General features: G+C 37.0%; 1 protein-coding gene across 2 annotated transcripts in view; it reads left to right on the top strand.

Moving 5' to 3' along the window:
• Window positions 1-17988, top strand: part of LOC131539547 (NACHT, LRR and PYD domains-containing protein 12-like) — a 44105-nt gene extending 26117 nt beyond the window's left edge. For both annotated transcript variants that reach the window (XM_058774177.1, XM_058774176.1), the window contains 4 exons: window positions 1091-1264; window positions 16261-16434; window positions 16542-16588; window positions 16664-17988. In XM_058774177.1, coding sequence (XP_058630160.1) covers window positions 1091-1264; window positions 16261-16434; window positions 16542-16588; window positions 16664-17205 — 937 coding nt within the window. In that variant the 3' untranslated portion in view covers window positions 17206-17988. The remainder of the gene's footprint in view (window positions 1-1090; window positions 1265-16260; window positions 16435-16541; window positions 16589-16663) is intronic.

Here is a 17988-nt window from a genome sequence, read left to right as displayed (position 1 = left end):
CATTTGTGAGCATGTTAATATCAGGAGCATCTGTATATAAATAGGTTTTGTAGTCATAGACTCACGCATGCTTAACTATCACAAAAAAATACATTTTATATCTGAGAAACTAATTATTATTGTTTAGCACGTTATTAAAATCTATTTTTGAACAGAGTAGGCTATTAATAATAAACATGTTCTAAACATACTAAGATTCATAGCATTCATCGTGTTACAGTGTACACTCATATTACTTTTATTGTTTTACATTATATAGAGCATGAAAACATCATCATGCCGTAAGAAATTTAAATCATATTCAAAATGTTTTACTCTTATTTCAAACATTTTAGTCAGGAATTAATGTTTGGGAAAAACCCAACTATGATTTTGTAGTCATATAGCCTAGTATGTATGATTTTATAGTATGATATGATTTTGTAGCCATAGACTCACACATGCTTTGTAGCCTACTATCGTTAAAAAAGGATATTTTATATCTGAGAAACTAATTATTATTGTTTAGCTCACTATTAAAATCTATTTGTGAACAGAGTATTAATAATAAACATGGTCTAAACATTCTTAGACGTGTAGCATTCATCATGTTGGGAAAAACCCAACTAGTAAATGTGTTCAAGTTTATGTCAAAATAACATGTTAACTAATGCAAAAAACATTACTTATTCATCAGATTGATCTCCTCTACTGGATGAAATCTTGTTCTTCTTTTGAGGGAAATTCTGCCTTATTCCTCTCAGCATGTCTTCTTCCAGAAACATGGAACATGTGCGAGCATCTCACGTGGATATTTACATATGAAGGGCGCGAGCCGCGCATGGGCGGGATTACATTAGAGATAATGAATTTAGACAGGAAAGACTGAACATCGTTTTGGTTTCATACGGATTACTTTATCACAGAATATTTGTTTTCGATATGACTTATCTCAGCACTCCCATGTCTGTGTGCTGAGTATTCGCTGAGTTTCAGTTCATTTTAGTGACGCATTTTGAAAGCAGTTCGCGGAGACAGAGAATTTAATTTCAGCCATTTAATAGATATTGTGACAAGAGTTAATTTCTTTCTGCTTTATTGTTCTGTTTAGATTGGCCATCTGCAATCTCACTGGTAAGTGCTGTGAAAGTTTGTCTTCAGTTCTGCAATCATCAAACTCTCGTCTGAGAGTGCTCGACCTCAGTAATAATGACCTGCAGGATTCAGGAGTAAAACAGCTCTCTGTTGGACTGAAGAGTTCATATTGTCAACTAAACATACTGAGGTTTGTGTTTCATATGACTAGCAGATATTTCTTGTGTGTCAAAGACCACTAGTGCCAAACTTTTTGAGGACCACAGTCCAGTATTCAGTATTTGAAAAATACAGGTATATGTTAAAGTGTTGGAACTAGTCGGTGCCGATAGCCTCGGGGGTAGTGTGTTGATATATAGCGCAGACAGTTGTGCTCACAGCGACCCGAGTTACGCCGGTTTCACACCGCAAGCGTGAGCGGCGCGTGAGCAGCGCATATTTTTTTCAGTGCCCATGTTAACAAATGAGTGCATTCACACCGGCAGCAGGAGCAGCGCGTGAGCGTCAAGCAGGAGCAGTGCGTGAGCAGCACTGCAGCGATGGTTTCGGCGCCGAGTCTATTTTTGCTGCACCACTCACACTCAATTAAAGTGACAGCACACTTTTGATTGACAAAATAAATATGATTTCACACAAAAGGTGCTAAAAATGCACAGAATAAGCATGTCTAGTGTGTTTTAAGATGAATTGGAGTATGTCAGGAAAGAAAATGAACAATCAAAAATATGTATAGAAGATTTACCCATTTTAACGTGTTTTTCATTTTTAATTGCCATAGGCAAATTATAACTTAAAGCATTTTATCAAACTCACAACGAACAATTCATCTTGCTTAGGATCTTAAGTTACAATGGAGTACATACAGTAGGCCTACATAAGAAATTCATTATTCATTCATTATTGACAGTTTCTATAAGAAATGGAGATTATGGGTAAAAGTATATATTATTAAAAAAAACAGTATAAACAGCACTTTTTATATTTGAGTATGACTGAAACAACATGATATGAGCTGTTTTTGTTGTTTACCATTTACAAGCGAATCCCCAAGTTTATAACTGACCAACTTCTAAAAATAAATTTATAGTTGTCTTTGTAAAGAAATATGTCGCTTTGGAGCCGCTGCTGTGACGCTGAACAAACGCTTCCAGTGTGAATACTCTGGCGAGTCTGCAGCTGCAGTTACGCTGACGTGACGCTGCCGCGAAGCTCACGCTTGCGGTGTGAAACCGGCGTTAGATTCCCATCTTGAGGTCCTTTGCTGATCCCATTCCCTTCTCTCTTCCCAGTGCTTTCCTGTCATCTCTCGACTGTCCTGTCCATTTAAAGGCATAAAAGCCCAAAAATATAACTTAAAAAAAAAAAAAAAAAGTGTTGGAACTAAACTCTTTGGCCTTTCAGGAGATAAATTTGTCACCCCGCTCTAGTATTTCATCTAAGGCACATTTTTTTTGTGGATTTCAGACAGAATTTGGCACACCTGAATTTAAAGATCCCTTATACACATATCTGAACAAATCAATAAATCTGAGGTATTTCATGTAAAAAGTGCATAAATACCACTCTTACAATTTCAAATACACCAAAAGGAATCTCGGTTGCACTTTATTTTACAGTACATGTACTTACAATGTACTTACAGTGTACCTACCTAAGAAAGTACTGGTAATATAAGGTAACTACATGGGGCAGGGTTAGGTTTAGGGGTAAGTTCAGGTTAAGTACCTAGTTTTTACCTAGTTACTGTAATTACTAAAGTAAGAACATAGTATGTACATGAGTAACAGGAATGTAAAATAAAGTGCTACCGGAATCTCTTTCCATTTTCAAACCTTCTTGCATAACTGTTTGTTCCTCACAATGGCCAAGCAATTCTAAACTGTAAGACAAATGCATATTCATAAATTCACATGAGAATTTGTGGATTTGTTGTGCATATGTGAAGGTCCAAATGTTCAAAATGTGTGCTTTTCAAAATCTATTTTCTTTCTGTCATAATAAGTTTCTCTTACCGAGCCATTGCTGGGGTAACTGCAAAATTCAGTATCACTTTGATAAACAAGCTCTTCCTAAATGGATTTCATGTCAAAATACCTTTTATGTAATATTTTGTAACCCAAATAATAAAAAAAATAATAATCCTAATAATCTGAGGCTACGTCCACACGAAGCCAGAGCTTTTCCTATCCGATCTTTTTTGGAGAGGATACCTTCCTCTCAAGAAATATCTGCGTCCACACGAAACCACAAAACCGACACAAAACGATGTAGTACACATGCCAAACCAGCAGGTGTAATTCTCTGTGTAATTCTGCCACAGAGATACACTAAAAATGGAGAAGAAGACTATGCGCATAAACCTTGCACGTGGTATACAAACGAACATGGAACAATACATTCATGTGTTAATGTTAGTTAATAAAAAGACAATCGTTTAGTGTTTGTTCATGTTTTTGTTGCTGTTACGGGGCTTGAGTGGGTTATGCTTAAAGTGGAAGTGAAGCAGTCAGTCAAGTTTGCATTATTTTGTAAACTGATTTCCACTTAAATAAAAAATATATAAACAAACACAATTAATGTAATCATTTTAAAGAAAGAGGAATGTTTTGCTATAGCTTTTGGGGCAAGGGCACCGCCATCCTGGAATACCACAGTGTGTGAAGTCACAGGGTTGGTTTCCGTTGCGTAAAGTAAACAGATAAAGTAGAAGTAACGGACTGACCGCTGGAGACTAGAAAGCCAAATACCACAAGCCACATCAGAAAACAAAAGGGGGGGCACTACTGTATTGCTCCAGTATGTAAAAAAAGATTTTTACAGCGTTAAAGCAAAGGGCAAACGAGTTAATTTCCATAAACAGCCACTAAAACGGAGAACAGTATTGCTTTACTGGCTAGCAGCACTGAAAAGGAAGAAGCCTCCAATGGGCGCTGAGGCCAGAGTATGCAGTGAACATTTTTTGGAGGAAGATTACATTGAGGAGAAAACTTTTGAGATGGCCAATTTAGTCATTCGCCGCACCAACAAACTTAAACCTGAAGCTGCTCCGTCTGTTTTTAATTTATCTGGCTATAACGCGTACTCTAACGCCCGCCTGACATTCTGTGACAACAGTAACACAGAAATATCAGTCCGCCACAGGGAAAAGGCTCTAAAATGTACTAGTCAGGTAATGAAGAGACATATGTGGTATTTAGCAACCCACAAAAGCCTTAACATACTAAGACATCCAGTATGTCCATAATAAAAAAAGCAGTTTTCATCAAATTTCCATATGAGTGCCTGTCAGCAGAACTGTTCACCTGTTGCCCTTCCTCCCATCTCGATATACATTCAGACACAATCCCTCTGCCTCAAAATTTCCATCATAAGCTATACAGAATGTTGCCAAAATGACTGTCAGAAATTAAAATAAACCACAAGAAGTATAAATACTCATTTGTCATTCCACAAAATGCATTTGATTCTTTAGAAAGCGAGAGATCAAAGCAGATGCAAACAGCAAAGTAAATATTTCTTACCGTGCCTCCATGTTTACCAATCCGGACTCCATACATTGGATAATCGCCAAACATTATTCCCAATTCCATAATCTTCTATGCCATCATCTTTTTATCATTTTGCATTCCGTGCAATAAAGTTTGAAACCAACTTTAGGTAATATTAGTTGTCTTGACTTAATTTTGTTCGCCTAATTTATCAGCCCGCAATTCCCTTGAAAATAGCAATGGGGCCCTTTATTGGTCAACTAGGTGACAGTTATTAGGCTATGAGTTTATCTGTTACTAGCAACTAGTGTGAGTGTGTGTGTGTGTGAATGAGTTAAAATAAATAAATTAAAAATAAAAAGATAATAAACCAATTCAATTAAAACATATACAAATAGTAAAGAGTAACTTGAATATATATATATAAATACAAAATAGATACTAAATATATAACCACAACTATCATGGACTATTTGCTGAGTAAACACTGGTCAAAGTTTTATAATTTTTTTATTTTATATTTTATTATGCTACACTGTAGTGTACATTAGTGCAAGTCAGGTAGATATTGCAAATGTTGTATAAAATACAATTCTGTGTCATTTGCATCACATTTTTGTTAATTTTGTTTAATGTCCATCAAAAGCGCAGTCCACATCCTCAGCGTTTACACATTGGGCCTATTCTTATGATAATATTTATAAGAATAACACAACAAAAAGGAATATGATTTTAATATGATTTACTAGTCAGGATTTAAGGTCTTTTATGTCATGGCAATCAACATTATTTGGCTAAATATAAACCTCAGATTGTGTTTACAGGTTAGGCAGACATGCATGCAGCTAGTGGCTAGCAGCAAAGTCCCAGAAGTTGACATCAGAGAGGAGATAAAGCAGGAGACAGGCAGTGTCTGCACCCAGACTGATGCATCTGAACAGGGTACAGAAGAGAGAGACAATAAGCAGTACATTTGCACAGGCAGTTTGACAGATGACATTCTTACCAACCTAATAGTAAAGAATGACTATTCATATAGTACATCTGTGGAAGACCTCTCCGCAGCTAGAGCACTATCATCTTATTATCTTGACTTTATAAGTGAGGGCTGCGAAGACTCTGAGGAAGAAAGATCAATGGACGAGAGTCAAGATTATGATGATGAGTTTGACTTGGCAGGGGAGGGAATCATCAATAGTGAGGATGAAAGTGTCAGTGATATTGAGAATGAGGAACCAAATATTTTACAAGAAAGGAAGTTTTGTCTCTACAGGAGAACTGCTGAAGCTCTTTCATGTGTGCCATTGGGAGGGTTGTGGCAAATATCTGGTGAGGCCACCAAGAGTCTTTGAATGTGGATTTGGCCTTAGGATAACCACAGAATGCATTGATGGCCATAATTATATGTGGCATTCTCAGCCATTAGTTGGAGGAATAATGGAATGCAATGGTTCTGTCCCTGCTGCTGTGTTAGTCACTGGAAACAAGTGCAGTCCATTCATGGAGGTATGTGACACCATTGGTCTGACAACCATATCAAAAAGGCAGTGGTTCAACATACAGAAGGCCTACATCATCCCAGAGGTCAACAATGCCTGGACAGTACACAATGAGGCTGTACTGAGCACTTTATGTGATGAGCCACTAATTGTATCAGGAGACTGCAGATATGACAGCCCAGGTCATAATGCGTCATATGGAACCTACTCACTCTTGGACATTAAGTCAAAGTTGGTAGTGGCACAGGAAACTGTAAAAGTGACCGAGGTGAGGAACAGTTATTGGCTTGAGGTGGACGGTTTGGAGAGGTGCCTTTCCAAGCTGGGAGATTATGGTGTGACCATATCTGTTTTGGCAACCAACTGCCACCCATCAGTGCAGAAAGTCATGCATCAGTAATATGAATCAATACAGCATGAGTATGACCTTTGGCACATTGTGAAGTCTGTCAAAAAACAACTGCTGCAGTGCCATAATGAAGAGCTGTTAGAGCGGATCAGAATGATAACAAACCACCTCTGGTTTTGTGTCACAACATGTGAGGGTAGTGTGACGAAGTTAAAAGAGAAGTGGATTTTAATACTGCATCACTACTGTCACAGTGAGGCTCTGTGACTAGAGACTGTTATAATGAAAAGGACTCTTACTTTGACACGGGACTGTGAACATACATGCATACATGCATACTCTCTGTTTTGCGCAAATTAAACACCAGTTAACACAGATATGTGGGTCATTGATCGTGTGTTATGTAATGTTGTTCCTGTCCTTATGTAATTTCTTTCTAAATTTGACATTTAATGATTCATAACTTTTATGTTGATTTATGTATTGTGTTGTGTTAAGAAGTAAAGCGAGACCCGTGATCATCTTAAATGTTTATTGTTTCTGTATAACAAATTACATATTATAAACAATAGTACTTACGTATTGAAACAGTTTCCCATGTCAAACAAGCAAACCCGGTTACAGTAAATGCTCGCCATTTTGAAGTTCCAATTCCCGCCAATAGATGGTATGTTTTATTGTACTCATGTAGGAAGGGGGATGTTGGTGATCTGCTTAATTCTGGGTTGGGAATTGTTAAGCAGTAATAATTAATTGAGTTTGTCTTGTTTCAAATTTTTGTGGTTTTTGTCATTATAACAATTTACCTCTTTTGTTATTGTTAAAATAAATTTATTTGTTTTCTTAAATTTTTCTTTATTACCTTTAGTTACTAAATGGTTTAGTCCAAGTAGGAGGGGCTTTGTCTTTTTTAAGATGGCCTCTCAGATTTGTTAAGACACTCGTAGAGTGAGTGGGGAGTTGATTTTGGAATCGCTGTCTTTTGGGTCAATTTGTTTGACATAGCCAAATGGGTGTTTGATCAGTTTGTTTTTATGTTTTGAATTTTCATTGTAAATATATTTTGCACGCTAGAAGGAAACCTTCATTTTTGCACTCCTGGGAATAAACTCTGAATTTTTTTTTGACTCCTTTGTCACGTCACCTTATTTTTACACCTCCATCCGCCGGTGCATTTGGGACAGTGGTGTATACTCTTTAGAACATCCTTGGGCCTCTTTTTTTTGGCAGTTGATACACCACTGGCTCCCTTACAACTACCAATGTGCACAACTGGGTATCTGGTGAGACAATTTCGGAAATTGCCATGGAATGGAGTTCTATAGCGGATTGTTGGAGAGATTTGCTTCCTTGTTTTGAAACACGAGATGAAATTCAAATGGAGAATGGTGTGGTGGATGTGTTTTCTACATCTGAGGAAGGTGGCAGGACTTCGAGGACAACGAGGCCCAGAGTCGGGTCTGTTGAGGAAGTCGCACAGCTTTCACGGGATCAAAGGACTTCGGAGATCAACGAAATGAGGGACATCGGTTCTTTGAAGGGATTGCACATGGTTCATCTCAATGTCAGGAGTCTGCTTCCAAAGATAAGTGATTTGCGGCATTTATGTCAGGACTCCAATGTGTCTCTGTTTGGTTGCAGTGAAACATGGTTGGATGACTCAATATTGGACGCAGAAATATATATAGCAAATTACTGTTTGTTAAGAAGCGATAGGAATCGCAAGGGTGGTGGAGTGTGTGCATATATTAGATCAGATGTCGTGTTTAAGGAGAGAAAAGACTTGGATAGTGCTGCTATTGAAGCTGTTTGGCTGGATATTTTTTTACCTAAGAGTAAACCGATTTTAGTGGGTATTTGCTATCGTCCACCTGATCAAAATGATTTTTATGAGAGACTTGATGAGATTTTAAGTGCTTCTAATTTTAATATTGGTCAAGAGTTAATAATCATAGGGGATTTAAATACAGATATGCAAAAACATGATACTTCAATGTATAAACATTTTAATTTATTTTGTGAATCATATGTGTTGAAACAGATTATTGTGGATCCTACTAGAATTACACCTAAAACTGAAACCGTCATTGACATTATATTGGTATCTGATAATTGTAAGATTTGTAGAAGTGGTGTTTTGGATGCTGGTATTAGTGATCATTGTATAGTATATGTAATCAGGAAATCTAAGAGAGATGCTATAAAGCAACATAATACAGTAAAATTGAGATCTTTTAAAAAATACAGGTTGATTGGACTGCAGTGTTACTATGTGATGATGTGGATATGGCCTGGGATAGGTTTAAGATGAATTTTTTAGAGGTTTTGAGTAAGGTTGCACCTTATAAGGAAATAAGAATTAAGCAAAGGACTGAACCTTGGATGAAGGATAGTATTTTAAAGGCAATTAAGGAGCGTAATGATAGTTTTAAGGTTTTTAAAAGGGATAGAAATAATGATAATTTTGAGGCATTTCAACGCAAAAGGAATGAGGTAAGAGATAAGGTAAAAGAGGCTAAAAAATTTTTTTTTAAGGATAAGATTAGTGAAATAAAGCAGGATTATAAAAAATTATGGAGAGTATTAAATGAATTCGGGTATCAGGAAAAGACTAAGATAAAATGTTCTAAAATTAGCCTTAATGTTGATGGAAGGTTGATATCCGATCAGTTAAAGGTAGCAAATCATTTTAATAGATTTTTTACTACGGTTGCAGAAAAATTGGTAAATAAGCTACCAGCACAAATCGGTATATTTAATGATAAATTAGTTAAGGAGTATTATGCTAAATGTGGTATTATGCCGGGAGGTTTTTCGTTCACTAAAGTCAAGGAGAGTAACATTTTTAAGAAATTAGTAAATCTTAAAAGTAGTAAAGCAACAGGGTTAGATACTATTCCAGTGAAGTTTCTAAAGGATTCAGCCAATTTTATTTCTCCAATGATTACCCATATTATAAATCTTTCAATTTGCCAAGGTAAGGTTCCTGATGAGTTTAAACAAGCAAGAGTTATTCCTCTTTTTAAAAAAGGTAGTAGATCTGAGTGTAATGATTATAGGCCGGTGTCAATTCTGAGTGTTTTATCAAAAGTAATGGAAAAGATTATTTTTGAGTTTCAATCTGATTTTAGGAGAAAACACTCTACTGAGACAACTATTTTATATTTAACAGATTATATAAGGAAAGAGATGGATAAAGGGAAGTTAAGTGGGATGGTACTGTTAGATCTGCAAAAGAGTTTTGATACAGTTGATCACAGTATTCTGCTTTTAAAAGTGAAATCATTTTAATAGAGTTTTACTACGGTTGCAGAAAAATTGGTAAATGAGCTACCAGCACAAATCGGTATATTTAATGATAAATTAGTTAAGGAGTATTATGCTAAATGTGGTATTATGCCGGGAGGTTTTTGTTCACTAAAGTCAAGGAGAGTAACGTTTTTAAAAATTTGTAAATCTTAAAAGTAGTAAAGCAACAGGGTTAGATACTATTCCAGTGAAGTTTCTAAAGGATTCAGCCAATTTTATTTCTCCAATGATTACCCATATTATAAATCTTTCAATTTGCCAAGGTAAGGTTCCTGATGAGTTTAAACAAGCAAGAGTTATTCCTCTTTTTAAAAAAGGTAGTAGGTCTGAGTGTAATGATTATAGGCCGGTGTCAATTCTGAGTGTTTTATCAAAAGTGATGGAAAAGATTATTTTTGAGCAGATTGAAGACTATCTTCTTAAACATAATATATTGTATGAGTTTCAATCTGGTTTTAGGAGAAAACACTCTACTGAGACAACTATTTTATATTTAACAGATTATATAAGGAAAGAGATGGATAAAGGGAAGTTAAGTGGGATGGTACTGTTAGATCTGCAAAAACAGGCTTTTTTAGATACTGAAACTTGATGACTGCTCAAAATATGTTGTGTAGGGTTATTTTGAAAGTACATCCACTGATTTGCCAGATGAACATTATAGGCAAATTAGTTTTTTAAAGGTCGAAAAAAGGGTAACTTTTTTAAAACTAGTGATGGTGTTTAAGATATTAAAGAAAATGGTTCCAAAATATCTGTTAGATTATTATGTATTTGTAAGAGGTTCACTGTCATTCTACAAGGGCGAGTAGTAATAATATTTATCCTTGTAGGTTTAGGAGTGAAATGGGAAGAAAGTCTTTTTTATTTACTAGCTCGGTTGAGTGGAATAAATTACATGGGTGTATCCAAGAGATACAAGTTGATAGTAGTTTTAGAAGGGAAGTTAAAAAATGGTTATTTTATCATTGATGTTTTGAAGTTTATGTGGTGAGATTCTGAACTTGATGTGGATTGAATTCCATTTATGATTTGTTCGTCCATTTTTTAATACAGAGGACCACAATGGAAATAAGCTGAAGGCTTTTTTGTGTATTTTATCCTCAACAGTTTTGAAATGTGTATGAACTAGTCTTTTTGGACTTTTTTTGTATTATGTTTTACATTTTGTCAAATAAAAAAACAAACAAAACAAACAAACAATGACCAAATGTGAGCACCCTGCATACACCCGAGGAAGAAAGTAAGCGTCCATGGCTCCATCATAGCTCTGCTGCCTTTCAGCACCTGCAGAAGGTAGTGCTTGACAAGCAGCTCCTAAACAAATTGGAGAAAACCACACTAGGCATTCACACCGGACAGCTAGATAGTCTTCACGCCCTGTATACAACGTATACCACAAAGAGGAAGAGATTTCTGAGGGAAAGTTTAGAGGCACGTCTACGTGTTGCAGCATTAGATCACAACAACAATGTGAACAGAGAGACGGCTAAAACAAAGAAAGGGGAGGAGCAACATAAAAAACAGTATTCCAAGGCTGCTCAGTGGTTTGTGGTGACACCACTGAAGGTGGACAAGGACTATAGTTTCAAGAGGAACATTGTGGCAAATGTGATCAATAGGTGTAAATCAACATCTATCCAAGCAACATTGCATGAGCTGAAAACTGAGACTCTCACAACCCTGGCCCAGCACAAAGGTGTAGAAAAGCCAGAAAAACAGAAACTGTTGCCAGGCATCTGAGTAGATTTGCATCCTCATAGCCCTGTAACACTGCACATTGTGGAAAAGCAAAACAAATAGATGATGAGTTGACAAGTTAAAGTGACATCTGATGGCAGCATACATGATTTCTATATAATTACAATATAAAATGTAATGATTGTTCTATGACTATACATAACATAATATAAGTTCTATAGATTTTCTTGTTTTTGAAGTCATTTTTATGTTTTTGTTTTGAGATCCACTCACCAACCTTTATTGTTTAAATCACCCATGTATATATGTTATACTATATATATATATATATATATATATATATATATATATATATATTAGTCTTTAATCTTATAGTTTGGTCTTTCATTGCCAACAAGAATTGCTTTAACTTGGAGGCATTATTTATCATTGTTCCCAAAATTGTAATATCTAAAGTCTGAGGTCAGTTCATTGTCAGAGAGTCATTATAGTAATAATAATAATAATAATTTATTGATAGTAAACCTTCAAATGTTCATTAGAGTCAATAAAATATTATTGTTAATCATCTGTAATGGCAAACATTGTATGCTTACAAATCATACAGGTATGCATATTCAAATCCATGATATTCCACGGAGGGAAAAACAGCCCTAATAGAGCTGGAATAGGGATCCGGTTCTTCTTCTCAAATGCCCTCTGGCCCAAAGCGTAAATTGTCTGCATGCAGTCAACCGAAAGAGACTAATGGAAAAGCAAATATATTAGTCATTCATGTATTTATTAAATTTGGATTACAATACATTTTTCAACACAGGTGATGTACATACTAATATATTGAATTATTTAGTAAATCTGATATTATATGATGTTACAACCCGAATTCTGGAAATGTTGGGACGCTTTTTGATTGTTTGTTAAACAGAGAAATTTTTACACTTTATCCACTAAATGAGCTCATTTCAAATTTGATGCCTGCTACAGCTCTCAAAAAAGTTGGCACGGGGGCAACAAAGGGCTGAAAAAGCAAGACATTTTGAAAAGATTCAGCTGGGAGAACATCTAGCAACTAATTAAGTGAATTGACATCAGGTCTGTAACATGATTAGCTATAAAAGGGATGTATTAGAGAGGCAGAGTCTCTCAGAAGTAAAGATGGGCAGAGGCTCTCCAATCTGTGAAAGAGTCCGTAAAAAGAAACGTTCCTCAACGTCAAATTGCAAAGGCTTTGCAAATCTCATCATCCACAGTGCAACATCATCAAAAGATTCAGAAAAACTGGAGAAATCTGTGCATAAGGAACAAGGCCGAAGACCTTTGTTGGATGCCCGTGGTCTTCGGGCCCTCAGACAACACTGCATGATTCTGTCATTGAAATTACTAAATGGGCCCAGGAATACTTCCAGAAACCACTGTCGGTAAACACAATCCGCTGTGCCATCTGCAGATGCCAACTAAAGCTCTATCATGCAAAAAGGAAGCCATATGTGAACATGGTCCAGAAGCACCGTCGTGTCCTGTAGGCCAAGGCTCATTTAAAATGGACTGTTTCAAAGTGGAAAAGTGTTCTATGGTGAGACGAGTCCAAATTTGACATTCTTGTTGGAAATCACAGACGCCATGTCCTCCGGGCTAAAGAGGAGGAGAACTTCCAGCATGTTATCAGCGTTCAGTTCAAAAGCCAGCATCTCTGATGGTATGGGGGTGCATAAGTGCATACGATATGAGCAGCTTGCATGTTTTGGAAGGCACTATGAATGTTGAAAGGTATATAAAGGTTTTAGAGCAACATATGTTCCCCTCCAGATGACAGATTTCAGGGAAAGCCTTGTGTATTTCAGCAGGACAATGCAAAACCACATACTGCAGTTATTAAAACAGCATGGCTTCGTAGTAGAAGAGTCTGGGTGCTGAATTGGCCTGTCTGCAGTCCAGATCTTTCACCTATAAAGAACATTTGGTGCATCATTAAACGAAAAATATGTCAAAGATGACCACGAACTCTTCAGCAGCTGGAAACCTACAGTATATCAGGCAAGAATGGGACAAAATTCCAACACCAAAACTCCAGACACTCATAACCTCGATGCCCAGACGTTTTGAAAAGAAGAGGAGATGCTACACCATGGTAAACATGCACCCGTTCCAACTATTTTAAGACCTGTAGCAGGCATCAAATTTGAAATGAGTTCATTTTGTGCATAAAATTGTGCAATTTCTCTGTTTAAACATTTATGTTATCTGTTCTATTGTAAATAAAATATTGGCTCATGTAATTTGAAATTCTTTTAGTTTATTTTATTCAAATTTATAAAATGTCCCAACTTTTCCGGAATTCGGGTTGTTCATGGGTGTTGCGATTTCTCTTTTATTACTCCTTTTTTAATGTACTTTATTAAAAGTGAAGAAATGTTTTTGGTTTTCACCAAAATCAAACTGTCTACATCACAAAGTTTTGATCATGGTATCCCAAACATTGTTTTCATAACGTGAGGCACAACGTGATGTAAACAAACAACGCTTCATACAATATCATTCACTTGGCATTGTATTGTTATATCAGACCTTTCAGACTTATTTGCATTACACTGGCTCATTCACCAGTAGTGGTATGTAACATTTTATGTTTACCTGCAAATACAATTAGCTTACCTGCTGTTAACAGGATGCTCCAGTGTTTCCGCTCAGACATCTTTAAGAGAAAGCATTGCCACCTCCAACACGTCAACCTCCCGGCATAGTACTGTATGTTAAATGTACGCACCATGCAGGAGTGACCACGCAATACATGGTCCAGATTGGCCTCCTGACAGCAGATGGACTCTAACACGGTGGGCATCGGCGCACACCGTCCACACTTACACCACAAATTGTTTCCAACCCGCTCTTCATCCCAAACCAGCGGGTTCACTATTTTCCACCTGTAACAGTCGTAGTGCTCATTCCCCTCACCGTATCGGCTCAAATGCATAAGCCATCGGATTTACTATGTGCTCCATAGCCCTTTCAAGTTCGTCTTCCTCCATTTTAAAAGAAGTGTTTGTACAAAAAGTAAAGAAATGCTTATATTACCTCATCAGCTAAGGGAGCGAACCAACCCTGTGATGTCACACACTGTGGTATTTAAGATGGTGGCGCCCTTGCCCCAAAAGCTATAGCAAAACATCCCTTTTTCATTAAAATTGTTACATTAATTGTGTTTGTTTTATATATTTTTTTTTTAATTCAAGTGGAAATCAGTTTACAAAATAATGTAAACTTGACAGACTGCTTCACTTCCACTTTAATGTGTCTCCCTCACCAGATTATGAAAAGGATATATGCCTCTGAGTGGACTAGAAGCTTTATGGAAGTGTCTAAACTTGCAATCATCAGCTTTGAGTGTGATCATCTCTTCATCATCTGTCAACATTAACACATTTTCCAAAATCATAAAAAAAAAATTGTAACCTATGGTTGCATTGCATGTTTTACAATCTGAACACCTGACACATATTAGGAGGGCCATTTGTCCATGCAAGCTCACAGACCAGACTCATTTTGAAGAAAACAGCCCCAAGAAGCCTAGGTAAATGTTTAAATAGCTTTTGCGACTCTTTATAGCTCTCGTAAGTAGCAATTTGTGCCATAATGTGTTTATTTGCCTTTTCCCCATCATTTTAAATAATTATTACATATAGAGCAGAGATCTTCAACCCTGCTCCTGGAGACCCACTGTCCTGCAGAGTTTAGCTCCAACTCTAATCAAACACACCTGAAGCAGCTAATCAGGCTCTTTGGGATGGCTTGAAGATAAACATACAGGTGTTCTGAAACAGGTTGGAACTTTGCAGGACAGTGCGTCCCCAGGAGCAAGGTTGAAACCTCTGATGTAGAGTGTAAGGTAAATGAAATGCATAAGTCAAATTACATCTGAATGAGATAATCATCTGGGGTGCTTTTCCCAATAACGTTGTCTCTTAGTGTGCTGCAAAGACTCTAAAGGCATGTCTTAACTAAAGGTATACCTTTTCTAGGTGTGTTCCCGAACTATACCATAAGAGGTTGCTAATGGTATACCTTCTTACATGCGACGTTACCAGGTGCTGTCCATGGCGGTGGTGCTGAATTGATTGATATTGATGGCTCGAGAATGGATTATTCTCTCTATGCAGGGGCTGCTTCAGTGTATTATGTGAGAAAGCTGTGTTCTTTATAAAAGTGATGATTTTAAATAAAGACAGATTTTTTTCCTGTTAGAAAGCAACAAACTTACATGAAATGTTTACTTTCGCTTTGCAACATCACGTCAGGGAAGAAAATCAAGAAAGAAAAATGTATGCCAAGAGCACCTCCTAGTGGTCACCATATAAAATACAAGGGGGAAAAAATACATGAGACACTGCTTAATAATTTAACTTTTAACAAAAGAAGGAAAAAACTTTTACACAAGTCCAACAGAAAAACATTGTGGTAAGAGTGCAAATAAACCCAACCCTGCATATTTGATATAATTTTGAAATGAGTGTGTGAACCTGTCACCTCATTAAAAAGGGTAATTTATCATTTATAATTTCTGTTATTGCATGACCTACTCAATAAAAGCATGAAAAACATATAATTGACAGATGCTTATGAAAGTATGACTTACAGAAGGTATAATTAACTTAGAATGTTTCAAGAAACACGTATTAACGACAATGTACAACTTAAGGTATAACTTAAGAACGATGTAGCGTTAACAAGGTTTTGGGAAAAGCAGCCCTGTACTCTCAAAGATTACAGATACAAGCATTTACGTATATGTCTGATTGCCAAACCAAACAAATGCCATATGGACTGTTGCTGTGTGTGTTTGTAGGTTGTCTGGCTGTATGGTGACAGAGGAAGGCTGTGGTTGTTTATCTTCAGCTCTGACTTCAAACCCCTCACACCTGAGAGAGCTGGATCTGAGCTACAATCACCCAGGAGATTCTGGAGTCAAGCTGTTGTCTGAGATACTCAACTATCCAAACTGCACATTAGACAAACTCAAGTATGTTGAGCAGAAATAATCACACTACTCTCTCTCTCTCTCTCTCTGTGTGTGTGTGTGTGTGTTCACGGATCATATCAGAATGTGACATTCTGTGTTTCTTATAGTGTGGATCATGGAGGAGAGTTCAGGATTACAGCAGGACTACACAAATGTATGTCTGCAAACACAGACACACACCTTTAGTGATTGTTGTTGTTTTGTTATAATTGTTTCTTTTTGTATTTAGATGCCTGTGATCTCACACTGAATCCAAACACAGCAAACACTCATCTCATTTTGTCCGAGGAGAACAAAAAGGTGATGCATGTGAAAGAGGATCAGTTATATTCTGATCATCCAGAGAGATTTGATGAGTGTATTCAGGTTCTGTGTCAAGAGAGTCTGTCTGGACGCTGTTACTGGGAGGCTGAATGGAGTGGACAAGATGCTGATATGTCAGTCACATATAAAGCTATCAGCAGGAAAGGAGGGAGTGACGATTGTTGGTTTGGATCCAATAAATATTCTTGGAGTCTGATCTGCTCTGATTTTGGTTTTACTGTTCGTCACAATAAGAAGTTCACTGTCATACGTGTCCCTTTGCGCTCCTCTAAGAAAGTAGGAGTGTATGTTGACACGTCGGCCAGCACTCTGTCCTTCTACAGCATCTCTGACACACTCACACACTTGCACACATTCAGCTCCACATTCACTGAATCTCTCTATGCTGGATTTGTAGTTTGTGAGGGTTCCTCAGTTTCTCTGACACATCATGTGAAAAGCCTGTGACAAGGAAAAAAGACACACACACACACACACACACTCCTGATTTAAAGAGACCCTCACACTTTATATAGTTGTCCTGTCAGTTACCCAGCAAGCTTTGCATTTATAAGACCTCTGGCTGGGTTTGTGTACATTTACTCTGAGACTTTGTAATTATGTGAAACGTTTGTTGGTTTGTCCTTTGCTAGTTAGATTCAGAATTGTGTGAAACATTGCATGTTTTGTATGCGTTATCATTGTTCAGTTGTCTATTCTCAGAAGTGTAGTCCCACTTGATGACCATGTTCAGAATTACATCTTTTTATGTTATATTATCAGTTCTTTTTATCTAGTGTGCTGTGTGTAAACAGTGAATGTCAATAAAGCTTATCTTGCTTAAATAGGGGGTGTTTGATGTTGGTGTCAGGTGTCGTGGCTGATTGTGATCTGGATTCTGAGACCTAACAGCCTTATTGAGGTGCTAGTGATGGGAAAATTATGCTTTATAAATCTCTGCATCAGTTACCCAGTTGCTTTTTAAAACATTTCAGGTTCAAAGCATTCAAACTCTGCATCTTTGGTTAGTTTTAAAGTTTAAATTCAGTTCCCTCCCAACGGAACTCAAACTGCATCATCTAGCGGTCGCTATGGGGAACACCTTCAGTTTGACTGGTATCTGAAGCAAATGTCTAAACACGACAGTAGCATTGGCCGGCAATAGCCTATGACGTCACTACCAGCACGACCACAGTATAAGGGTGTACTCACACTAGGGACGGTTGCCTTGAACCCAGCCCGAGCGTGATT

Source organism: Onychostoma macrolepis, chromosome 04, assembly GCF_012432095.1.
Source record: "Onychostoma macrolepis isolate SWU-2019 chromosome 04, ASM1243209v1, whole genome shotgun sequence".
Taxonomy (NCBI): domain Eukaryota; kingdom Metazoa; phylum Chordata; class Actinopteri; order Cypriniformes; family Cyprinidae; genus Onychostoma; species Onychostoma macrolepis.
Note: the sequence above shows the minus strand (reverse complement) of the source record. Positions and strands in the feature narration are given on the sequence as shown.